The sequence below is a fragment of the Acomys russatus genome, chromosome 5 (assembly GCF_903995435.1).
Source record: "Acomys russatus chromosome 5, mAcoRus1.1, whole genome shotgun sequence".
Taxonomy (NCBI): domain Eukaryota; kingdom Metazoa; phylum Chordata; class Mammalia; order Rodentia; family Muridae; genus Acomys; species Acomys russatus.
In genome coordinates, this window is record NC_067141.1 from 65,793,313 (window position 1) to 65,816,715 (window position 23,403).

Here is a 23,403-nt window from a genome sequence, read left to right on the forward strand (position 1 = left end):
GAGAGCGTGTGGCTGTGGGGCAGTGCAGAGCAGAGTGAGGGTGAGAAGGGCTGCAGGGGGCTGGGAGAAAAACTGCATTTTCAGTCCAAGTAGCCTAATTCACAAAAATGGCTTCTCCTGGGCTAAGGCCTTCCCAGATCGGCCGTGCTTGGAGCTGGTATTTCAAGTATGTCCATATGCATGCAAACGAGTCGCTCCAAGACAGTCTGATTATGCAGTAGTTACTTTGTGAGAGTAGCGCCTCGGTGGAATGGAAACTTCATTTGGAGTCTAATATTAGACCTTGCTTTGGAAAATTCCTTTTAAATGATCACAAGCTGGGAATAGCAAAAGAATTTAACTTTCGACAGACAGCATTCACCAAGAATTTTTAACTGCTTATGTTGGGTCCCTGGGAAGGCAGATGTGAGAAACCTGCTGGCCAGTTGACTAGACCCGAGCTGCTGGGCTTCCTGCAGCCTTGCTATCTGTGGCTCATAGTTTCCCCCCAGTCTCTTTTGCTCAAAGTAGTTTTGTTCTTTGAATGTGAGGTTGCTAGAGATGAAAACTTAGAAAGCCTAAGTCGAACAGCCCAAATTTCTAGACTTGGAAACACCGTCACCTCAGTGGCAACAGGGTAGAAGTGTAGATCTGCACCTAGTGGGTGCAGTGGGACCAGCTGTCCCGTAGAGCCAGGGTAGGAGCCAGCTGGTTTCCAGAGAATATATGGAGTTTGGCAGGCTGGTTGAGTTCAGGTGAACTTGCCCAGTTCAAATGGTTACCTGGCCTTATATTTAAAGCACTCCCACTCATATGCCCTGTCACTTTTTTCAACTTACACAGATAGAAACTGATTTTGAGGTTTCCATATCATATTTATGTTCACTTCCTTTATAGCTATGTTTTAGATGCTTTGAGAAAACCGGTATTATGTTTGAGAGATGTCTTCTGTGTTTTAAAAGACTATTCTGAAATTGAAACACCTCTCTTAATGACTGTATATGTTTGATGTAGATTCTCTTTTTTTCTTCCAGTTAAGGTGGTAGTAAGTTGATGGTGCATTAGACTTTGGCAATGTGGTCCCATAACAATGAGTTACCCATCAGATGGTGGGCACCGCCTCTGTTGGTGTCTGCCTTCCTACCAACCCTGTGCAGGAGCAGTTACAGCCTGGTATTCAAGATAAGGAGACTGGCATCAGAAATGCTCCTATGGCTCCTCGGTTATCGGGCCTGGTGGGGGTCAGCCAGTTGTTGGAGTTCAAATCCAAGACTCTTGAACTTGGGAGCCCAAGTTCTTCCTTGGCCCTCACCCATCCTCCAAAGCAGCAATGCAAAGTGTTGTCATGTGATCTATTTTAATTTGTTGAGTTGAACAGACCCTTTAGACTCATAAACATTATTGATGGGGCCAGAGAGATGACTCAGCACAAAGGCACTTGCTGGAAAGCCGGCTAACCTGAGGCTGGTTCCGGAAACCACCTGAAGACAGAAAAACATTGACTTGAGACTCCACAAAAACTGTCTTCTTTCACACACATGGCAATGAATAGTTTTTAAATACCCTTAAACTTGTGTTTATATGGATTATAAGTCTTGATGTTTGCTGTATGTGAATTTAAAACCTTGAAATTTAAAACATATTTACCTATCAAACCATTTTAAAGGCCAATAATGAATCTATTGTGTGTTAACATAAGTAACATTTTTATTAAATATAGCTGTTTTCCAAAACAGAAAACTAGGAGTAGTGTCAGTGCTTATACGGTTTGGGGTCTGTATTATCAGCTGAATGTGAGGCAGCTGGACTCTCACGCGCCTGCCTTCACTCTGCAGTGCTATATCTGCTGAGTAAATGGAGAAAGTCTGGCCTCATAGATAGGCGGTAGCTATTCTCCACCAGGGAAATGAGCCAATTCAAGCCAAATTAAAGTATAAAGGCAAGTTTATTGGGGGCAGCTCTTGAACAGGTTCACTGGGCCCAAGGTACGAGGCCAGGGAAGTCGCTATGCAGACAGGGAGATAGAACAGATAGTACAGGGCCTGTGGCATAGAGAAAGCATGGAGAGAGAGAGAGAGAGAGAGAGAGAGAGAGAGAGAGAGAGAGAGAGAGAGAGAGAGAGAGAGAGAGAGCGCGAGCGCAAGAGCGAGCGCTAACTAAAATGGCTGGATTATATAGTGAAGAACCTCTGGGGTAGAGAAAGCCCAGCCCCTGGGCTGAAAAGCTCAAGGTAGAGGGCAGGGTGTGCCAGCCATGCCCTGTAACAAGTAGGGACTGTGGGGTGCTGGGAGAACCTGGAGGCCAGCTCCGCTTTGGTTTGCAAAATAGACGTCTCAGCCACTTGCCCTGGGTCTGAATCTTAATAATAGGTATTTGGGAAAAGGAGGTGTATGTTGTCACAACATTTGATATTATGCCAAAACTTTCTTCAGTTGTGTGTAGGGTATGTATATGTTGTATATGCTTGTTAGTGTGTTTGCATTTGTTTGTGGGGAGACCAGAGGTAGATATTGAGTCTTTTCTTTGTTTTTTGAGAAAGTTTCTCTGTGTATCCTTGGCTGGCCTCACTTTGTAGACCAGGCTGGCCTTGATCTCCCAGAGATCTGCCTGCTTCTGCCTCCCTCAGTGCTGGGATTACAGGCATGTGCCACTGCACCTAGCTACATTTTATTTATTTATTATTTTTGGTTTTTTCAAGACAGGGTTTCTCTGTGTAACCTTGGCTGACCTAGACTCGCTTTGTAGACCAGGCTGGCCTTGAACTCACAGAGATCCACCTGCCTCTGCCTCCCAAGTTCTGGGATTAAAGGCGTGCATACCATGCTGTGCTCTCATTTTTATTTTTTGAGACAGTCTCTCGCTGAATCTGAAGCCCATCAGTTCAGCCAGACACGTTGGCTAATGAGCTTCAGGGCTCTGCTCTCTGCATTGTGGACAAGCGCCACCGTGTTTGGCTCTGACGTGGCTTCTGGGGAGCCACATTCTAGTCCTCACGCTGTGTGGCAGGCACTCCATTGGCTTAGTCACTTCCCCAGCCAGATAGAGGCTGTTTCTTTTCTTTTGAGACAGAGTCTCTTTCTATAGCCTTGGCTGTCCTAGAACTCACTCTGTAGACCAGCTGGCCTCAAACCACAGAGATCCGCCAGCCTCAGCCTCCCAAGGCATGCGCCACGACACCCTGTCCAGTCGAAGTTTCTTATAGGTTGTCTACACTGCCAGTGAGTGTTGGGTACTTTGAACTGTCAACATCCTTTTGCCTGAAGTCTTTGCAGAAGACTTTTGCGGAGTATAACCTATGCAGAGCTGACTTGCTCCTCTTCTTTCTCGGGAGGTGCAGTAGGGTTGGTGCCTGAAGGGGGACCTGAGCAGTGCACATTAGTATGATCAGAGTCATGAAACACAGACTGAGCAGCTGCCGGAGGGCACAAGAGACTGGGAGACAAGGCAGCTGGCCAGTGGGTGCTTAGACTGGACAATGAAGCAGGAAAAAAATCAGTGAAGTCCAAACAAAGTATCTGGAGCTGAAACGTAGTATATGGACGGCAGTGTCTTAGTTTAACAGTTATGTCATGATGGTGCAAGGTGTGACAGTGGGGAACCTGGGGAAGAGTCTGTAGGGGATTTGTGACTTTTCTCTAAGTCTAAAATTGCTTTCTTTTTCTGATTTTGGTTTGTTTTATTTTTGTTGTTTGTGTGTGTGTGTGTGTGTGTGTGTGTGTGTGTGTGTGTGTAGGGAGAAAGTATAGGTGTGACTATGCAAAGGTACATGTGGAGGTCAGAGAACAACTTTTTGGAGCCAGCACTCTTTTGTTATAAAGAAAGACAATCCCAAATTACTTGATTTTTACCAATGAAGACTGAAGAGCCAGATGCTGAGGTGAAAGCCTGCTAGCTCAGAGGGGCAGAGAAAGTGCCCAGCTGACCTTCCTCCTCAGCTCATGTCCCAGAGGAAAAAGTCAAAAGCTTGGAGCCCACCTGACGGCCCAGGAAAATGCCAAAAGCTAAAAACCAAAAAGATCTGTCTTCTTCTGCACACTGTCTTTAAGATTCTTCAACTCCAAGTCCCTCTTTTGTGTTTAGTCCCTGTCGTCTGCTTACTCGCTCTGCCTCTTGACCTAGGGCTAACTTTATTAAATCCTGTGTACAGAGAGCTCTTGGATTAAAGGTGTGTACTAGGGCTGAGCCACACCAAACAAGAAACAGGTTTTTATAGGTCATAATATCAGGTTCACAGTGGGATCAAATATCCTACCACACCCTTTCTACCATTGGCTCCAGGGTTCTGAGATCTGTAACATGACAACTCTCTGTAGGCGCTGAGCTATCTTGCTGGCCCTTGGGTGGTTTTCTTTTCCTTTTTGGAGCAGTCTCTGTAGCTCAGGCTGGCCCAGAACTCATGGCATTCCACTTGCCTTAGGCCTTCCTCATCTGTTAGTGTTTCTTTTGAAGAGTCTACTGTAGGCGGGAAACACGATGGCTCAATAGTTAAGAGCACATGATGCTCTTCTGGAGGCCACTTGCTCCCAGCACCCTTGTTGGGCTGCACAGACTGCCTGTAGCTCTAGCTCTAGGGGTTCTGATGCCCTCTTCTGGCTTTCACTGGCACCTGCACTCACATGCACAGACCCACATAAAAATACACTCATGAACACATAATTTAAAACAAAAAACTTTCCAAAAGGTCCATTGTTCCATCTAGTACTCAAGATTATTTATCTATGCATGGGTTTTTTTCCCCACATTATTTCTATAGTCAGTTGAGAAATTAGTAGGGCTGGAGAAACAGCTTAGCAGTGAAGAACCCTGGGGCAGCTCTTCCACCTGGTGGCTTACAACTCCAGTTCCAGGGGATGCAGCATCCTCTTCTGACCTCCACGGGCACACCAGGCACACTGTGGTACAAAGACACACATGCAGGCAACACATCTATCACATAAGATAAAGTGAATCTAAAAAGAATTGCCTCACCCAATTTTGTAGCTCTTTTAAAAGTTGCTGCACCAGGTTATTCAACATTGTAAAGGCTACATACATTACTATTGTATTTACTGAGGGGCTGGGATATGGCTTGGTAGTTGGTGTGCTTGCTGTGAAACTATGAAGGCCTGAGTTCAGATCTCCAGCACCTATGTGAACAGCTGGGCGTGTTGGTACATGCCTATTGTGCCAGCCTTGAGAGGCAGAGCCAGGCGGCTCTAGGGGCTGACAGGCCACAGTCCAGCCAGTTGATGATACTTAGATTTGGTGATATGCCTTGTCTCAAACAGTAAGGTGAATATCAGTGAAGAAGACACACTTGGCTAGCATAGGCATGTGCACGCCTAAATACACATACTCACATGTGCACAATAACCTTTTACTAAGAAGGTGCCAAAGTCATGGCGATGGATATGAGTTTCTTAGAATTAGAATCTTATACTGAAATTATGGTGTTTTAATCATTAACATTGAATTCCGCCCATGGTTTTTCTTGGCAAAATAAGTTCACCCTGTTCATTTCTTTAAAAATATCTACCAGATACCCGTGTCTAAACATGGTTCTTCATGTAGTCATTCTAAGCAGCTAAAAGTGATATGTAATGGAATCAAGTTGACCTGAGTGGATACATGCTAGTGGTAAAGCCTTCGCCGGGTGTGTATGCGGTCCTGGGTCCCTTCCCTAGCACCACAAGATGTAAAGTGTACTGAAGGCAACTCACAACCAAGCCGCATATGTGCCTTTCTCTCAACACAACTATCATTACTTACAATAAATTGTGTTTTGGCATGTCTCAGCTGTCAAGTAGAATGTCCAAAGATGCCCACTCAGAAATGATCTACTTTGTACTGCTGTTGTGAGGATGTTCTTAGAGACACAAGCTCTCGCCTCCTAGTGTGGCTGTATGGTGTGGGTACTGATGACTACTCTTGTTTCCCTGGTGACTTTCTGGGGCAAGGGAGGGCTCTTTGCACTATGGTCCAGGATCAGTGTAGTGGAGAAGGCCAGTAACATTTAATATTGGGAGAAATGGTGCTGTTGACCATATGAGGAAGGGTCCTGGACCTCCCTGGAGATGCATGGAGTTCTCTCCTTCCACGAGAACTGCTTATGTGTCACAGAGGAAGAGCTGATGATGCTCAAGGCCACATCCTTTAGGAAGCAGAGAGCTAGTAGGTACCGGGCAGCCTACGACAGTGGCAGTCCTCGGCACCCCCCCTTTAATGACTTGGGAAGCCTTGTCCATTTGGTTGTGGAATTGGCAACACCATTAAAAATGCTGGAAAATAGATTTTAATAACTTGCTATCACATATTGCCACTGCCTCCCCCCACCCCCAAAATGCTACCTGGGCACTGTAGAGGATAGGTCCATCTGCACAGTGCTTCTTTCCACAGACTTGAATCTCCAGCGCCCAGGTGAAAAAGCAAGGAGGCACGAGGCCTAGGGAGATGGCTCAGTACATAAAGTGCTCACCTCACAATTGTGAAGACTGGTGTTTAAAAGCTGGGCAGGCGTGGTGGCCGCTGGAGGCAGGAGGCAGGAGGCAGGAGCCTTAGGATGAGCTGGCTGGGCAGACTAGCCGGGTCCTGTGAGCTCTGGCTTTAATGTGAGACCTTGCCTCAGTGAAGAGAAGAGTAATCTCGAGGCTACCAGATGTCAGCTTCAGGTCTGCACACACATACATGCAAACAGGTATATATGCACAATTCATACATATGTATACATGCAAACAAAAGAGAGAAAGAATGCCAGGTAGAGCAGTGTGTGCACTGGGAAGGTAGAAACAGGAGGGAGGCTCCAGGGCCCTCACTGGCCAACCAACCTGGTGAATCAGTGGGATCTGGTTTCAGCTAGAGATCCTGTCTCAGTGTTCGAGTGATGGAAGAAGACAACCAGTGTTTGATCCTGGTGTACACCACACACACACACACACACACACACACACACACACACACACACACACACACACACGTGTTGGTGGTATAGCACAGTGATAGGACAAACAGGACCCGCATTTACTTCCCACACAGAAAGAAAACAAAAGTGTGCTGCTGTGTCGATAAGGGGCCTGCTAAAGAAACCAGAAAATGACCTCTTCAGTGTTGTCTTCTGTCTTTAAAGGTAAATCTCACCTGGCCATTGTGCAGCGAGTGAACAACGAAGGTGAAGGGGACCCATTTTATGAAGTTTTGGGAATCGTTACCTTGGAAGATGTGATCGAAGAAATCATCAAATCTGAAATTTTGGATGAGACAGACCTGTACAGTAAGTAGCAGTGTCTCTGTGTGCTTTCCCCAGACCTTTGCTGCTGCTGCCCTGCCCCTTAAACACTTCGCCCCAGTGTTGAGCCTTTCTATTATAATGTGTTGTGTGTACAGGCTTTCTGCTGCCTCTCAGTGTCGCCTAGGGCCTTTACTAAAGTGGAAGAAGGGGCAGATTGAGTGGCAGCCTTCTCTTCAGTAGGCAGCTTCTCTTCAGTAGGCAGCTTCTCTTCAGTAGGCAGCTTCTCTTCTATAGGCAGTTTCTCTTCAGTAGGCAGCTTCTCTTCAGTAGGCAGCTTCTCTTCAGTAGGCAGCTTCTCTTCAGTAGGCAGCTTCTCTTCTATAGGCAGCTTCTCTTCTATAGGCAGCTTCTCTTCAGTAGGCAGCCTCTCTTCAGTAGGCAGCTTCTCTTCTATAGGCAGCTTCTCTTCAGTAGGCAGCTTCTCTTCTATAGGCAGTTTCTCTTCAGTAGGCAGCTTCTCTTCAGTAGGCAGCTTCTCTTCTATAGGCAGCTTCTCTTCAGTAGGCAGCTTCTCTTCAGTAGGCAGCTTTTCTTCAATATTCAGCTTCTCCTGGCCATGAATCTGCACCCAACACAGGAAACTCTGCTCTCAGTTTTCAGACAGATTTTACATCCTTCTACATTGCTTTATGTTACACAGCTAGGCAACGTGTTTTCAAATAATTTTGTTTCTCAAGTTTATAATTCACATATTTAACAAAAGAACATGTTTCCTTAGATTGATGGATGAAAGCTGCCTACATTTCCTTGCTCCAGAGTCTATGGGTCAGGGGCAGAGTCGCTGAGTAAGGAGAGCTGACTGGGACAGTAACTCGGGGTGTAACACAGAAGTGGGACTCAGTAGTGCATGCAGTAAGAGAATTAGAGCTAGGAAGATGGCCCCAGTGGTAAGTTGATTCCTAGAACAGAAAAAGCTGCGGATGGTGCTGTGTGCCAGTGAGTGACTTCAGTGCTGGGAGGCAGGCACGTAGTGTTGTGCGACTCCTCAAGCCAATTGGAGAGCTCTAGGCTCAGTAGGACACTCCTTTCCCTCATACACACAGAGAATACAGTTCTTGTGTCTCCTTCAGCCCCTGCCATTGAAAGGCTGATTGGAGTGGCACATGTGTAGGTCAGGCATGGGGAACTGGACCCTGAGTGTTGGCCCTGCAGCTGGTCTCATGGGAGTGCACAACTGGCTCACTGACAGGGGAACTTCAGCCCTCACCCTCAGCCCCACTTTTATCATATGATGCTCTTTTTTTTTTTTTTTTTTTAAGATCACGAAGTTAATAGAATTGTAAAAGTTGAGAACCTATAGGTAAATACAAGATTCCCATTTGTGTGGTGGCAAGTAAATGGAGGATTCATTAAGTCATTCATTAAGTCATTAAGTCATGGACCCTGAGCTGGCTGTCCATCACGGTGCTTATGCCTGATTCCTCACTGGGGAGGGGGGGTGTTTGGGAGGCAGACAGCCATAGGCTCTTTCTTTTTAAAATGTGTTTATTTTGCCTGCATGTGTGTCTGCACCACATGCATGCAGTATCCAAGAAGGCCAGAAGAGGGCATTAGATCCTCTGGGACTGGAGTTACAGATGGCTGTGAGCTGCCACGTAGGAGCTGAGAATTGAACCTGGGACCTATGGAAGGGCAACCAGAGCTGCCATCTCTCCAGCCCCATATGAGGCTCTTTGAAAAGTTAATTATGCCAAGGAGAGCCCAAGATTTCTGGGGCAGGGAAGGGACATGGCCACCTGGATTCTGTTGATCCTCTCAGCTTTGAAACAGCTTGTAGAACTTGAGCTGTCCTAGGATCCTCAGTGTTCTAGGAATGCCTTGCTCAAAAAAACCTCATTTTTGTTTAGTCTTTTTGCAAAGGAATATTACATATTTTAACATCTCTAAGAGTTTGTAGCACCTAATGAAAGAAACGCTTTTAAATTGTTAAGGGCATTTTTCAAAGTTAGTTCTTGTTTTCCTTTTATCTGTATAGCATTCTTGTCTGTTTTATACTTTGGCATTTAGAAGGCAGTTGGAGACTTCCTGGTAGAGAATACTGTTTTGCTTTGTTTTTTATGTTCTTCTCATCCTTTCATGATTCTGTACGGTGTATGTGAGCCATGTGTGCAGTCTTTCTGTGGGCTCCAAGAATCCAACTCAGGCTGCTGAGCTTTAGGGGCAAGTACTTCACACACTGAACCAGCCGTGTCAGAGGCCCCTTTATGTTCCCACTGAGTATATGTCTGTATATAATATCTGTTTGCCCAGGGCTAATCCTTGCCCCCTGGGAAGACAATATAAATGTTTATGAATTCTTAGATACTTTTTTCTTAATAGAAATGTTACCAAGTCAACCTCTCAGTGAATTGACTCATTTCTTGGATAAGTGTTGTCTGATGTGACCTCTTGGTATGAAATGCTGAACTTGTGGCTTCAGCCTTATTCTCAGTCTAGGTGAGAGGTCAGCTGTTGCTTTTAGAGAACTATTCCTAAGTTTCGTTTTAATGTATTCTTTCTGGTTTTTAGAATACTTTGAGATGAAAGTGTAGCCTCCTCTAGTCATTGGCGTTTACCCTGGACAAGCGATGGCAATGCAGGCTCCTGGGGGCAGAGAAAGCAACTGGGCCTTCGCCTTTGTTTTTCTGCTTTCTTTTGCGGAGAGCGGGGTGTTGAAACAGTTTCCTGCTGTAGCCTAGGCTGGCTTGGACCACATAATTCTCCTTCCTTAGCCTGCTAAGTGCTGGAATTACAGGTATATGCCATTATACACAACCTGGTCTTGTCAAGTTGGATTTTACTTTATCAGCACTTTATTCTGAAAAATGGCTTTGTAGGAGATTCCTTCTAGATCAGGGGTTGGCAAATCAGTGCCCAAGAGTGCCCGCCACCCGATTTCATATGGCCCACCAGGCAAGAATGGCTTTTCATGATTTTTAACAACTGAGAAAACTATCAACAGAAGAGTAATTACTTTGTGACATGTAGAAATTAAACAAAAAGATGAACTTCCCATAAAGTGTTGCTGTGCTCATTTGTTTACGCATTCTCTGCTTTTGCTGAGAAGCAGCTTGGAGCCGGCAACAAAAGCCGGAGCCTGGGTATTTCCTCTCTGGCCTTTTCCAGAGGAGGCTGGCTCATTCCTCCCAGATCACCCATGTTTGCCTGACCTTGGGCATCTCATAGTCTGGGGCAGGAATGAAGCAGAGGATGGACAGGGCATCCCAACAGTGAGGCTGCTGCTTTTTGAGGAGTCTTGTTTGTGTGTTTGTTCTCTTTCACCTGAGGCTGAGAGGCTGGGACAAGGCGGGGACAAGTCCCCTCAGATGTAGCCTGTGGCAGTTCTTCCCTTTGGTCGTGCTTGCCAGGGCCAGTCTGCTGCCGTGTGGTTCTGAGTGCTCCTTGTGCGGTTTGTCCTGTCACATCCCATAGGAGCGTTCCACGGCAAGTGCAGACCCAGGAGTGCCTGTGTCCGTTCTGTGAGATGTCCATGATGTCCACTGGTGCCTGGAGGGATCCTAGCTTCTTTCAAAACAATGTGTTTGTCTCGTTCATCAATAAAGAGTCCTCCTGATTTTGTTTTCTCTTTCCTTATTCCCATCCTAGCCGATAACAGAACAAAAAAGAAAGTGGCCCACCGTGAGAGAAAGCAAGATTTCTCTGCTTTTAAGCAGACGGACAGCGAGATGAAGGTTAAAATATCACCGCAGCTTCTCCTGGCCATGCACCGTTTCCTAGCAACAGGCAAGTGTGCTTATCACAGTATGAGATCTGCAGGCCCTGGAGCCTTCCTCACCACGCTGACCTGGGGGGCTGGGGGTGGAGGCTGGGAAATGGGGTGACAAGTAATGCCACTTTGTGTTTTGTTTTTGTTTTTGTTCTGTTTTGTTTTGTTCTCTTTAAATTCTCTCCTCTCCTGTGTTCAGTGTCGGCATGAACCCTCTGAGACATTTGCCAGGGGTGGACCAGTAACTTAAAATTGGTCTGAAAGGTAAGGACGAATGTTAGCCACGCTGCATGTGTACAGTAGTCCAGGCCATCTTACTTCCCGCTAAGCCCCACGGGCAAACCAGCTGGCGGAGTAGGCTGACAGTGCAAACCAGGCGCCACCTCGTTTGATTGGACAGTTGAGTAATTCTCTCTTCAGCTTGCCTTGGAAGAACAGTTGGACACCAGTGGTAACGCAGTTGCTAAGACTCACAAAGAAGACAAACAGACATCCAGAATTAAATCCTTATCTTTCATGGTTTTGATGAAATGAAAGATTTACCGAGTTTGGCCTGGATTTCTTGGTGGCATCTTCAAGTCAGCTTGTTAACTGGGGCCCCATCCAGAGGCAACCGCTCACATGATTAAAGCCACCAGCCTGGCCAGCACTGACTGCTTCCAAGTGGTCAAGGTTGAAAGACCTCAGAGACTGACTGACCCTCTCACATCCCCAAATGGCCCTCTAAAGTGAAGGGTGAGCTCTGTTGGCCAGGGGAAGTGTGGGTAAAATCTGGAACCTCCCAGAGGCTTGTAGAAGACATCTGTTTCCAAGACGGGCCAGTAAGTTTTTAACCAGATGCAACGTGTTTATACAAGTGCCCTGAAAGGCCAGCAGCGTCGCGTGGCAGGATGTCACCTACTGTGAGATATGTGGATGTGCTCATTGTTCACATTAATGACATGGGAAAGTGTCCATGACTTCCTGTTTAGTAGGACACACAGCCCCGCCCCGGATATCAGAGTATGTGTATGCCAAGGCCACACCTGTGGTTCTGTATGTACACATATACACAACTACACAGGCACACATGCCTAGGCAAAGCACTGGAAAGAAATACTCACCAAATTGCTCTGAATGGCCATCTAAGCAGTCAGCTTACAGTTGATTTTTATTTTCTTTCTTTCTTCTGTATTTTCCAAATTTCCTGAAATGTACTGTCTTACTATGAAAAAGTCACAGAAGTGAATACAGAATTTGTAGCTTTTGTATATAGCATCTAATTAAAAATAAGTTAAAAATATTTTGCTATTATTATCTTCCTATTCTGGTACTGTTGTTGCTCACTGTGGAAGAACCACACCTAAAACTCTGCCTCTGAGAGACCCTGAGGTCCGCATTTACTATAGCCGCCAGGAGTCAGCAGCTTTGGTTGTTCTGTTATTTTAAATGAAGTGACTGTCTCTGTCAGTGCCAACCACCGTTTCCTTTTTGGTTGGCAAGTCGGAGTGCATGCTGAAGTGTGCACGGCCTTGCTTTTATTCTGGATCTCTCCCTCTGTGGTCCCTGGAATTCCTCAGGAGAGTGGAGTGGGAGAGCAAGGGGTGGAGCCCGAGTTTATTGCCAGTACTAACCCACCCTCGATGCATCCCCAACCGAGGCTTCCTCCATTGGCTGGTGCTGATAGGCGGACTGTTGTGGCTTGAGTTGAGGAGTGTCCTGGCCCTCACGGAGGGCTCTGCTGCTGATTGGTCATCCTTTCTGTCAATCAGAAATATAGGGCACTCTATGGGATGGAAGCCAATGATGGCTTCAAAAGGACCAGACATGAATATTCCACTGTTGTAATTTCTCCCAGGTAATCTGACCCCAGTGGATCACCACACGGAAGTCTGGTTCACCTGTGTTGTGTCACTCTGTCGCCAAGTACTCTTCTGATCTGAGCACCTCAGCTGCTAGCGTGGCCTTTGCCCTTCTTTGAAGTGTAATGTCAAGTTGTGTTTGTGTCTATAGAAGTAGAAGCGTTTAGCCCATCCCAGATGTCAGAGAAGATCCTCCTCAGGCTGCTAAAGCACCCCAATGTCATCCAGGAGCTGAAGTATGACGAGAAGAACAAGAAAGCCCCCGAGTGCTACCTCTACCAGCGGAATAAGCCCGTAGACTACTTCATCCTCATTCTGCAGGTCAGGAGGCCCTCTGTGCCCGCCCGCTCCGAGCACCCATCCGTCTGCTCTGAGGAGGCCTGGTGTAGGCGACTGGGCTTGCCTTCTTAACTTTACACATGGCTGTTTATAAGGGGGGGGGGGTGCTTGATCTCCACTTGCATGGCTGGGTGACGGTTCAGGCAGGAGGTAGCACGCTCACTTCATGCCTAACACTAAAAGGCGCCTCACGCTTCGCGGTTGTGCCAAGCCAAGTGAAGAATGCCGTTAGTGACTGTTGGAGCCTCTGGTGATGTAGCTGTTCCTGTCCTTGGTGGGATTTGAAATGTAGTGTTCTGGGTTCCTTGGCTTCTCTTTATATCGTCTCTTCTTTTGTCCGTTCCTCATTAGGACTTGGTCGTTTACAGTGACCAAGACACACCTTGGCACTCTGGTGTTATCAGCGTACCTTAGTGACTGTCCTAGTAATGCCATGCTTGACTAGCAACTGCTGTAATGGTGATGGCCTCCTGCCTTCTCACGGGCGGGACATAAAACCCCAAGTGTGGCGGGCGACTTGCGGCACCACAGTTGCATGTAGCAGGCATGCCCTTGGCCACCTGAGTTAAGCCCTAGTGTTGTGGACTTCTGGACCTCTTCCATAGCAAGTCACTTTTCCAGGAAGTCGAGGCTCCTTTTAGTACAAGGACACTAGCTGTGTAAGCCTCCTTGTCATTCAGGTTACTTCATGGATCTAGACTGGAGGTATCAGAAAAGCAGAATTAGTACTACCAGACTCTAAAATGTCAATGAGTTCAGCAAGGCCCCAGTTATCTCAGTGGATGAGGAAAGTTGTGCCCTGTTCTATAAGTGTCTGAAACTCAGGCAGGTATGTGGCCGTGGGAGGCTCTTCTTGTGTCTGGAAGCCCCTGGGGCTTCTGCTTACAGCCCACTTCCTCACAGGCTGTCTCAGAAACCTGTCCAAAAGATTGATTTTTGTTTTGTGTGTATGAGTGCTTCGCCTGCACTGTACGTCTGTGCACTCCTGTGCGCCTGGTGCCCACAGGAGATGGACATCAGATTCCTTGGAACTGACTTACAGAGCTGTGAGCTGCCGTGTGGGTGCTGGGGACTGAGTCTAGAGGCTGTGCAGCAGCAGCCAGTGCTCTTAGCTGCTGAGGGAGTTGAATCTCCAGGAGCTAGAGGTGCAGATGGCTGGGAGTCGCCTGGTGTGGGTGCTGGGAACTGACGTCAGACCCTCAGCCAGAGAAGTGCCTGCCCTTAACCACTGAGCCATCTCTCCAGAGGCAATTACTATTTTTAAAGATTTTTCAAAAATTTTATGAGTTTGTGTCGGTTCTTTAAAAAGTATTATCTGTATCTGCGTTAATGATGCGGGGAGGGAGCTTGTGTGGAGTCAGTTTTCGCCTCCTCTTCTACATGAGTTCAAGGTCATCTGACTATGCAACAGGGCCTTACATAGTGAGTCATCTCCTGAGCCCCAGATCGTGAACTATTAAAGTATGCTTTATAAGAGTTTAGGGGCTGAAGAGGTGGCTCAGTGGTCAAGAACTCTTGCTGATTTTGTGGAGGACCTGGGGTCAGTTCCCGTCACTCACATGGCAGCTCACAGACATTTATAATTCTAGTTCCTGGGCATTACAAGAGGCCCAATGCCTTCTGAAATCTTCAGGCATCAGGCACATATGAAGTGCACATGTGTACATGCGGACAAAACACACACGTAAAGAGAAATAAATCTTTCAAAAGCTTTATGGAGAAGCTGGGGGCGTGGCTCAGTTGCTACAAGATCCTGAGTTCAATCCCCAGCAGTCCATAAACCAGGCAGGGTGACATGATCTCAGCAGTGAGGAGGTGAGGCAAGGAGGATCAGGAGGATAAAGGTTATCCTGAGCTACCAAGCAAGCTGAAGGCTAACCTGGGGTATGTAAAGCCCTGTCTCAAACAACCAGATGAATAAAAAATGCTAGGGGATATGGAGGTTGTAACCGCCCTTGGTTTCTAGGGAGCCGCTCAGTGCATGTTCGCTAGGTCACTGGTACATGTCTGCCTGTGTCTGACACCTTTGCGTGTTAGATGCTGCGACTTGTTTGTTGAGCTGATGCCATGGGGTTCTTAGGTAGTATGTGAGGTTGATAAATAGGTCTTGGGTGTATTTAAGTTGCAGACTTTGGCAAAACCCATGTCTTTGCAAACTAGCTAAATTTCCAAGGTACCAGAGAATAAATAACAGGACAAAATACCCTGCTACCTTCGATCAGTCTGGCAAAGCTGTCATCTTTTGCCAGGTGCATTCCACCCTCAAATACTGCCACCCCAGCATAATCCATGCTAGGTGATAGATCATGTCCCTGCGTTTCATGTGATAGAGCATGCCTCTGCATTTCAGGTTATAAAACATGTCCTTGCATTCCAGGTGATAGAGCATGTACCTGCATTCAGGGAATAGAGCATGTCTCTGTGTTTCAGGGGATAGAGCATGTCTCTGTGTTTCAGGGGATAGAGCATGTCTCTGTGTTTCAGGGAACACTTACTCCCTAAGTAATTGATTTGGAAATGAGAAATAGATGTAGAAGCACATAATTTTAATATGAGTATTTGCAACAGGTTCTTGTGTAGCCTAGGCTGGCTGTGACCTTGACCGTTTTTCTTTTTTACATGTGTATGGTATGCACATATTTTTCATGTATGTGGCACAGGTACACATACATACGTTCACGTACTCATGAAGGCCCAAGGTTCATGTTGGGAATCGTCTTCTAGTGCTCTTCTGCCTTATTCCCTGAGGCAGATCTCACTCAGACCAGGGCTCACTTGCATGGCTAGTCTTGTTGGCCAGCTGGCTCGCTCTCCCTTCTTAGACTGGAGTCAGAGGTGGGCTGCCACACCCAGTGGCATTGATGTGGGTTTCTGGGGATTCAAACTGTCTTCATGGCTGGGCAACAAGTGCGCAACCTCTGAAGCATCTGCCAAACCTGGTTCTGATCTTCTGATGCTTCCACCCTTACATCCCCCGTCCTGTGATTACATGTGTGTTCCACTACACATGGTTTGCATGGTGCTGGGACCAAACCCAGGGTTTTGTGCATGCTGGGCAAACACTCGATCAACTGGGCTGTCTCTCTGCCCATCACTTAAAGTTTTTAGTTTAAGTCCCATATTAAATAAAGTTCAGCCGGCCGAGCGTGGTGGTGCACGCCTTTAATCCCAGCACTCTAGGAGGCAGAGACAGGCAGATCTCTGTGAGTTCGAGGCCAGCCTGGTCTACAAGGGAATCCAGGACAGCCAAGGCTACAAAGAGAAACCCTGTCTTCAAAAACAAAAACAAAAAATAAATAAGGTTCAGCTTATTCAGAGTAATGGTTTAAGTGAACCTAATTAAAAGAATATTTTTGTCACTTATGTAATAAAATATAAACTATATATCAATAAAAATAAATTTTCAATTTTTAAAAGTAGACTTTTAAAATATGTTAATGGATTTTAATGAGATAATAAAAGCATGATAAATCATAATGAAATCTGTATTGACTCCGCATGTTTTCGAGAAACATGTATCTGAAAGTAGAACTGTGGCAGGGGCAGTAGCTCAGCTGGTAAAGTGCTTACTGGCCTGAGTTCCTCCCCAGAAGCTGTGTTCAGAGCTGAGCGTGGTGCTGCTGTGTGAGCCCAGCACTGGCCGTGCACCAGGTGGCTCCCTGGGGCTTTTTGGCCGCACAGCTCAGCCTAATCTGTGAGCCACAGACCAAAGAGAGGCCTTATCTAAAAACTAAGGTGGTTCAAAGCTTCAAGAACACTAGCGCCACTCCAGCGTCATGATGCACACCTGTAATCCCAGCACTCAGGAGGCAGAGGCAGGTAGAGCTCTGTGAGTTCAAGGCCAGCCTGGTCTACAAAGTGTGTCCAGGACGGCCAGGGCTACACAGAGGAATCCTTTCTCTCGAAAAACCAAAAACAGAAAAAGGAACACCTAAGGTTGTTCTTCAGTCTCACAAGCGCACGTCTGCATGCACCGCGGCAGTTACATGTGCATGTGCCATGGTGAGCAGCATATAGAGGTCAGAGGTCAATCATGTTGGGTCCAGGATCCAACTATAGTCCTTGGGTGTTATGGCAGGTGCCTTTACCTGCTGTGCCCCAAGGCACATAGTTAGGACAGCAGTGTTTTTCTACCAGCATACCAAGACAATAAGAGAATAATTTTAAATTATATAACCAACCAGAAAGATAAAAATTAAGCTTTATATAGTCACACATTGAAACCAGAGGAATATACTTTTTGGAATGTTAATCTTGCTTTTCTGAGGCAGGGTATCGTCAAGCCGACCTCATATTTGCTATGTAGATAAGGATAACCTTGAACTCCTGATCCTCTGCCTTTCCCACCCACATACTGGGAATACAGACCCAAACCACCCACATGGGTGACTTACTGTGTCCTAGGAAATATAAAAAGACAAGTGTCATAAAATACCTAGATAGATCATGGTGAAAAACTGCTACACAGTTGTTGCTGGGGGCGTGCCCCATTGGTAGAGTGCTGCCCTGGGTGTGATTCCCAGAACAGCCTAACTGAGTGTGGTAGTGTACACCCATAGTCCCGCACTGAGAAGGGGAGGCGGGTGGATCACAAGTCCCAGGTCACCCTTAGCTACACTCTGAATTTGAGGCTAGCCTGATCTATGTGAGACCCTGTCTCTTTGGAAAAGAAAAAGTCTTTAAAAATATATAATTAAGCTCTTAGTTCCCGACCTGAAGTAACATTATGTACCCTAATGTATACACTTGAGATAATTCATAATTGAAAAGAGCAATGAATATGATATATTTTCATTTGTGTAGAAGAAAAAAACCCCTTGTTCTTTCACACCTGGCTTATTGTGGGTTTGGGGTTTCAAACCCAGGTCTCCACATGCTTTCTGGCATATTCTCTCTATCTCTCTCTCTCTCTCTCTCTCTCTCTCTCTCTCTCTCTCTCTCTCTCCTTCAATGATAGCTCATCAACTCACGTTGTTTGCAGAGATTAACGGGCCTTGCTTGCACTCATATACGTGGGTGGTATGCTTAGGCCCGTCCCGCTCAGGGAACCCTCTCTCCCCTTCCCTGCGAGCCTCTGTGTGTTTTCACATTGTGTTTCTGTTTGCGTCTGCATATGACAGAAAGCTATCATCTTCTGACTTTTAACAACAACAACAAAAATCTATTTTGAAAAGCAAACTGTAAGGGCCACCATGATAGCTCAGTGGGTGAAACTTAATGGTGTGAGTTTGGTTCCCTGAGACCTACATGGAGTCAGGGAGAGAACTGACCCTGTTCTCCACATGCGCACTGTGGCAGGCACTCCCCCCAAATAAATACATAAATAATGTAGTTTGTTTGTTTGTTTTTTCGAGACAGGGTTTCTCTGTGCAGCCCTGACTGTTCTAGAACTCACTTGTAGACCAGGCTGGCCTCAAACTCACAGAGATCCACCTGTCTCTGCCTCCTGAGTGCTGGGATTAAAGGCGTGCGCCACCACTACAAAACAAACCACAACTACAAATAGTAGACAGAAAAGGTGCTTACAAATAGACTGTATTTTTTTTTAAGATGTATTTATTTATTATGTATACAATGTTCTGTCTGCATGTACACCTGCAGGCCAGAAGAGGACACCAGATCTCATTTTATATGATTGTGAGCTACCATGTGGTTGCTGGGAATTGAACTCAGGACCTCTGAAAGAGCAGACAGTGCCCTTAACCTCTGAGCTATATCTCCAGCCCCGACTATATTCCTTAAATTAACAGTTTATATAATAACCATATGTAAACCACTATTTTTTATTACTATCCATGAAAGCATACAGCAAATCCACTGTAAAACAGGAGCAATTGCTCACGTGTCTACTGGATGGTCAAGTTGGAGCTGGTGGCATGAGGGAGCATATTTAGTAAGGAAGTGGAAAGCATATATAGCAATGTGACAAGGTCAGGCTGGAGAGATGGCTCAGCAGATACTTTATTGCTCATGCTGAAGACTCAGGTTTGCTTTCCAACACCACCTGGCAGCTCACCAGTACCCATAACTTCAGTTCTAGGGGACCAGTGGCCTCTGCTGGCCTCTGTGGGCATGCACATGGCACACATACAGGCAAAATGCCCATATACAGAGACTAAATCAATCGAACAAAATTTTAATTTTTTTAATTTTTTTTTTTTTTTTGCACAGTAACCATAACTGCTAGACATGGTTTTTCCCATCCAAAGGGCAAGATGTACTAGATCAGTGTGGTCTATACAGTGCTATTTGCAGGAAGTATTGCCAGTCCCCTGAGAAGTAACATACCTAAAAAGCCTTTTCCCTTTCAGCTGTCCCATTCATACTTTTTAAAGCTTTAGATGCAGATTTAAAAGACGTTTTTGCTCAAAAGTGGGTTTTGCTCTTTTTTAGGTTTGTGTTTAATTCTACCCTCTGAGCTCTTGGCTGCGTTTGAACCACTCTGCATGTCTATGCAGTACACGCTGCTGTTAGTTGACCTGCAGTGGACACGCCTGAGCTGTCTCTGGGAAGTTCGCCCTCCTCCCTTCTCTCTTGCTCAGGGCTTCTGATACCCTGACGTGCACCTGAATCGCCCAGCGTCTTTGTCAAATGTTCCCACTTGGTGCAGAAACGAGCCTAGCCTCTAGGATTTGAGCCGTGCCATTTGGTACACCAGTGCAGTTTTAAGTGCCCAGGCAGAGGGGTCAACCAGATGATTGAACATGTGTTTAAATTCATATTTGGCCACCGATTTTTTAAAGTATCTATTTATGAAGTAAACTTGTAGAGTCTCGGGCTTCCAGATGCAGGCAGCAGATAGAGAGCTGCAAGTGCAGAGTGTTCACATGTTGCAGCCACACAGAGAACAGACAGACATCTTTGAGCAGCATGGTCAGGAAAGACCCCACAATTGTGCTCCTGGCATCCGGGTGCCCTTGCTTTCTTCCCTTTTTCTCTTTCCTTCCCTCTTTTTGTCTTTCAAAGGATATAATGCAGGTGGGCTGCTCTTGAGCATGTTACAGACTTCAGTATGGTCATGAACTACTATGCCTCCTATGTTCTGGGCAGAGGATGAAACTCGGGGCTTTGTATATGTCTGGCAAGTAGCCTCCCAACTGAGCTACGTCCCATTACTTCCTTTCTGATAGCCCCAGTGGTGACTTTGTGACCACAACCTGAAACGGACACGAGCACAGGAAGCACCAGCTGGGGAGTGAAGCGGCCACATTAACCACAAGCCTGTCTACTACAGGGCTTATTGGGCCATACTGACTCGGATAGCATCCATCTGACTGTGAAGCCAGAGATGAGAGCTGACCTGCACACATGGGCACTTAGAAGAAAGAAGTCAGCTAATACTTTGGATTTGATACAGAAGAGTGGGGGATTCTGTGCCTGAGTTCTTACTCAGGAAGCCATCCTTCCTGCATTGTCGCGCCTCCTTCCAGAGCCTTTAAAAACTGTTATTAAGAATTATTTGTAGGCCTGGCGTGGTGGTGCACACCTTTAATCCCAGCACTTGGGAGGCAGAGGCAGGCGGATCTCTGTGAGTTCAAGGCCAGCCTGGTCTATAAAAGTGAATCCAGGATATCCAGGGGTGCACACAGAAACCATGTCTCAAATAACAACAAAAGAATTAGTTTTAGGTGGGGGCCTTGCTATGTAGCCCTGGCCGGCTTTGAACTGTGGTCTTCCTATCCTGCCCCCTGAATTGAGATTATAGTGGTGTGCCACCATGTTTGGGCAGGCCTCCTGTCCAGCCTGTGAGTTTACAAACCATCCCAGCTCCTCTGAGAAAGCGGGCAGTCCATCACGTCCTGTTCTTTCCCTCCCTCCCTCCCTCCCTCTCTCTCTCTCTCTCTCTCTCTCTCTCTCTCTCTCTCTCTCTCTGTGTATGTGTGTGTGTGTGTTTTAATTTTATAGAGTAAGCTTATGACTATTTAAAAAGTAAGATCAATAATGTAGACCCTTTCCATATGGAAAAGTTGTATGTGAAGATACCTACTTGATTCTAAGCCATTTCCCTGTAGGGATGGCCCTAATCTCATGCTGGTGAGGTTATTTGAAATGACCTTTTTGGAAACTACTGGCACTGAAATGAAGAGATGTTCCTGGGCGTCCCTGAAATTGCCTGTCAGAAAAGCATCTCTCTGTGGAGGGCGGCCTGGGTGGCTTTAAATCCTAGCAAATGGAAACTCACAGAACACTGGCACTGTAAGGACCCTTTAGTCATTTGTTTTATTATTTTATGTGTTTGAGTGTTTTGCCTGCGTGTATTTCTGTGCACTGTGTGTGTGCTTGGTGCTCTTGGAGGTCAGAGGAGGGCATCAGATGCCCTGGAAGTGGGGTTACAGATGGTTGTGAGTTGCCTTGTGGGTGCTGGGAACCAAACCCCCAGGGTCCTCTGCAAGAGCTGCAAGTGCTCCAAACTGCTGCCTGGAACGGACTGCCCAGCCCTCAGTGGTGATTTTATTTTCATGTGTTACTTTCTGTAATTTGGATACTGGATACTAGTTTTTGAGGGAGTTTTTTATTTTTATTTTTGCCATAACTGCCACCGCATGCATGTGGAGGCTGGAAGGCAGGCTGCAGGAATCTGTTCCCCATCTTCATCCTAGGGATCACACTCAGGTGGTCAGGCTGAAGACAGCCACCTTTTCCTGCTGAGCCACCTTGCTAGCCCTGTGTTCGTTTTGATTCATTTTTGTTTGTTGAGAATTCCAGTGTATGCACTGTGTCTTTCATCGTGCCCACTGCCCCTCAGACTCCCCCAGAGCCCTGTCTCCCCAGTTTCCATTGTTCCTTTTAATCTGCTGTAATTTTTAAGTGGCTCCTGGATGCAGCTGTGACACTGTCACCAGTTGGAGGAAAAGGGGAGGAGAAGGAGGATGGCTACAGGACGTTTTCACGGAGTTTTCATGTCCAGTTTGAGGGCATGTTTGGCATTTTGAAACTACATTTTCTGAATTGGAGGGAGCAGTTAAAATATGTGGTCTTTTCTGGAAATGATGGCAGCAGGAGATAATGAAATAAAAACGTGGTGGCTCGTTATCTGCTGCCGCTTCTTGGAACCTGAGCATGTTGGAGCTGCAGCCCCGCGTGTCCACAGTGGACTGGCAGCTGAGACTCCTCGGCATCCAAAGGAGAGTAGTAGCCAGTCCTACCCTATCTGGTGCCTACCCTGAAGGACTTAAGGGATGGCCGTAGTCTCAAGTGTGGGTGTGGAATCTCTCTGTAGCCATCTTTGGCTTATCAGTCAGCAGACCTGGCCCCTGGGCCTTTATAGGATTCTTTGAAACCAGAGAACAATTTCCAGCTCTGGGGCTGTTCACAAACAGCCAGATACTCTAACCCTTGCGTGTCCTCGAAGTTACCTGAGGCGATTCTATGCAGTTCACACCTCACACTGATGAACCTGAGTGCCTGGCCCGGGAGCTGGGATCAGCCACTAGGACCCTGGGTTTCTGAGGTTCCTGGGTGAGGCACCCAGCACAGCAGAGTCCTGGCCCTGGCCTTGTTTTCACAGTCTGGTCTGGTAGGGAGACTGTTGTAGCCTTTTGGTTGGAATGGTTGATGACAAAGTGGGGACTCACAGCCACTTGCAGAGACACAGAGCACACAGACTGTGTGGATCCATTGCAGGAAGAAGTCACTGCGAGGCTGTGGGTTGACTGCACAGTTGAGCAGATAGAAAGGCATGCTGCAGCCGCCTCCGAAAGCAGTGCGTGTTAGCCCTGTACACACAGAGGCTCTCCAGGATAGAATGCCATGACTCCTGTGCCACTGCGCGTTTCCACCTTTACCTCCTCTAAATGCTGTTGCAGTTCCTTCGACTGCTTCCTTCTCTTCCCTCTTTGAAGGGCCCACCCCTCAAAGAGCCCTACCCTGGCAATGACTGTGCCCAGCACTCTGTTCTGTCCACTTCATTTCCACACCAACTTTGAAATGTGCCTTAGGTCATGGGAGGCCTTCCCTCAGCTGCTCCTCCTGATGCCTGACTTCTGAGGAGAGGAGATCTTGCTGGCCTAGCAGCTCCCTGTCAGAACCCTTGTGCTCCCATCACATCCCTTTGGTAGCTGTCCCTGCCAACTGCCCTGTGCCAGGAAACTTCCCTCGCCTCGTTTCTTTGGTGAGACTTTTTCTGTCAGCCCCTGTTGGTTTCTGGCTCTCCTTGTCCTGTCAGTCAAAGATGGCAGGGTGGTCTTTGTCTCTCATTTCTTTCCATTGCTGCCCTTCCCAGCACCCTGGATCTCCACCCCCAGCTAGAGCCTTTTTTGTGAGCCTTCCTTTTC

General features: G+C 46.7%; 1 protein-coding gene across 3 annotated transcripts in view; it reads left to right on the forward strand.

Annotated features, from left to right (window-relative positions):
• Cnnm2 (cyclin and CBS domain divalent metal cation transport mediator 2) overlaps positions 1-23,403 on the forward strand; it is a 130,817-nt gene that overhangs the window by 93,577 nt on the left and 13,837 nt on the right. For 2 of the 3 annotated variants that reach the window (XM_051146720.1, XM_051146721.1), the window contains exons 2-4: positions 7,082-7,225; positions 10,829-10,966; positions 12,942-13,111. In XM_051146720.1, coding sequence (XP_051002677.1) covers positions 7,082-7,225; positions 10,829-10,966; positions 12,942-13,111 — 452 coding nt within the window. Of the gene's footprint in view, positions 1-7,081; positions 7,226-10,828; positions 10,967-11,148; positions 11,214-12,941; positions 13,112-23,403 lie in introns of those variants that run through there. The other variant, XR_007830668.1, reaches the window with a different exon arrangement.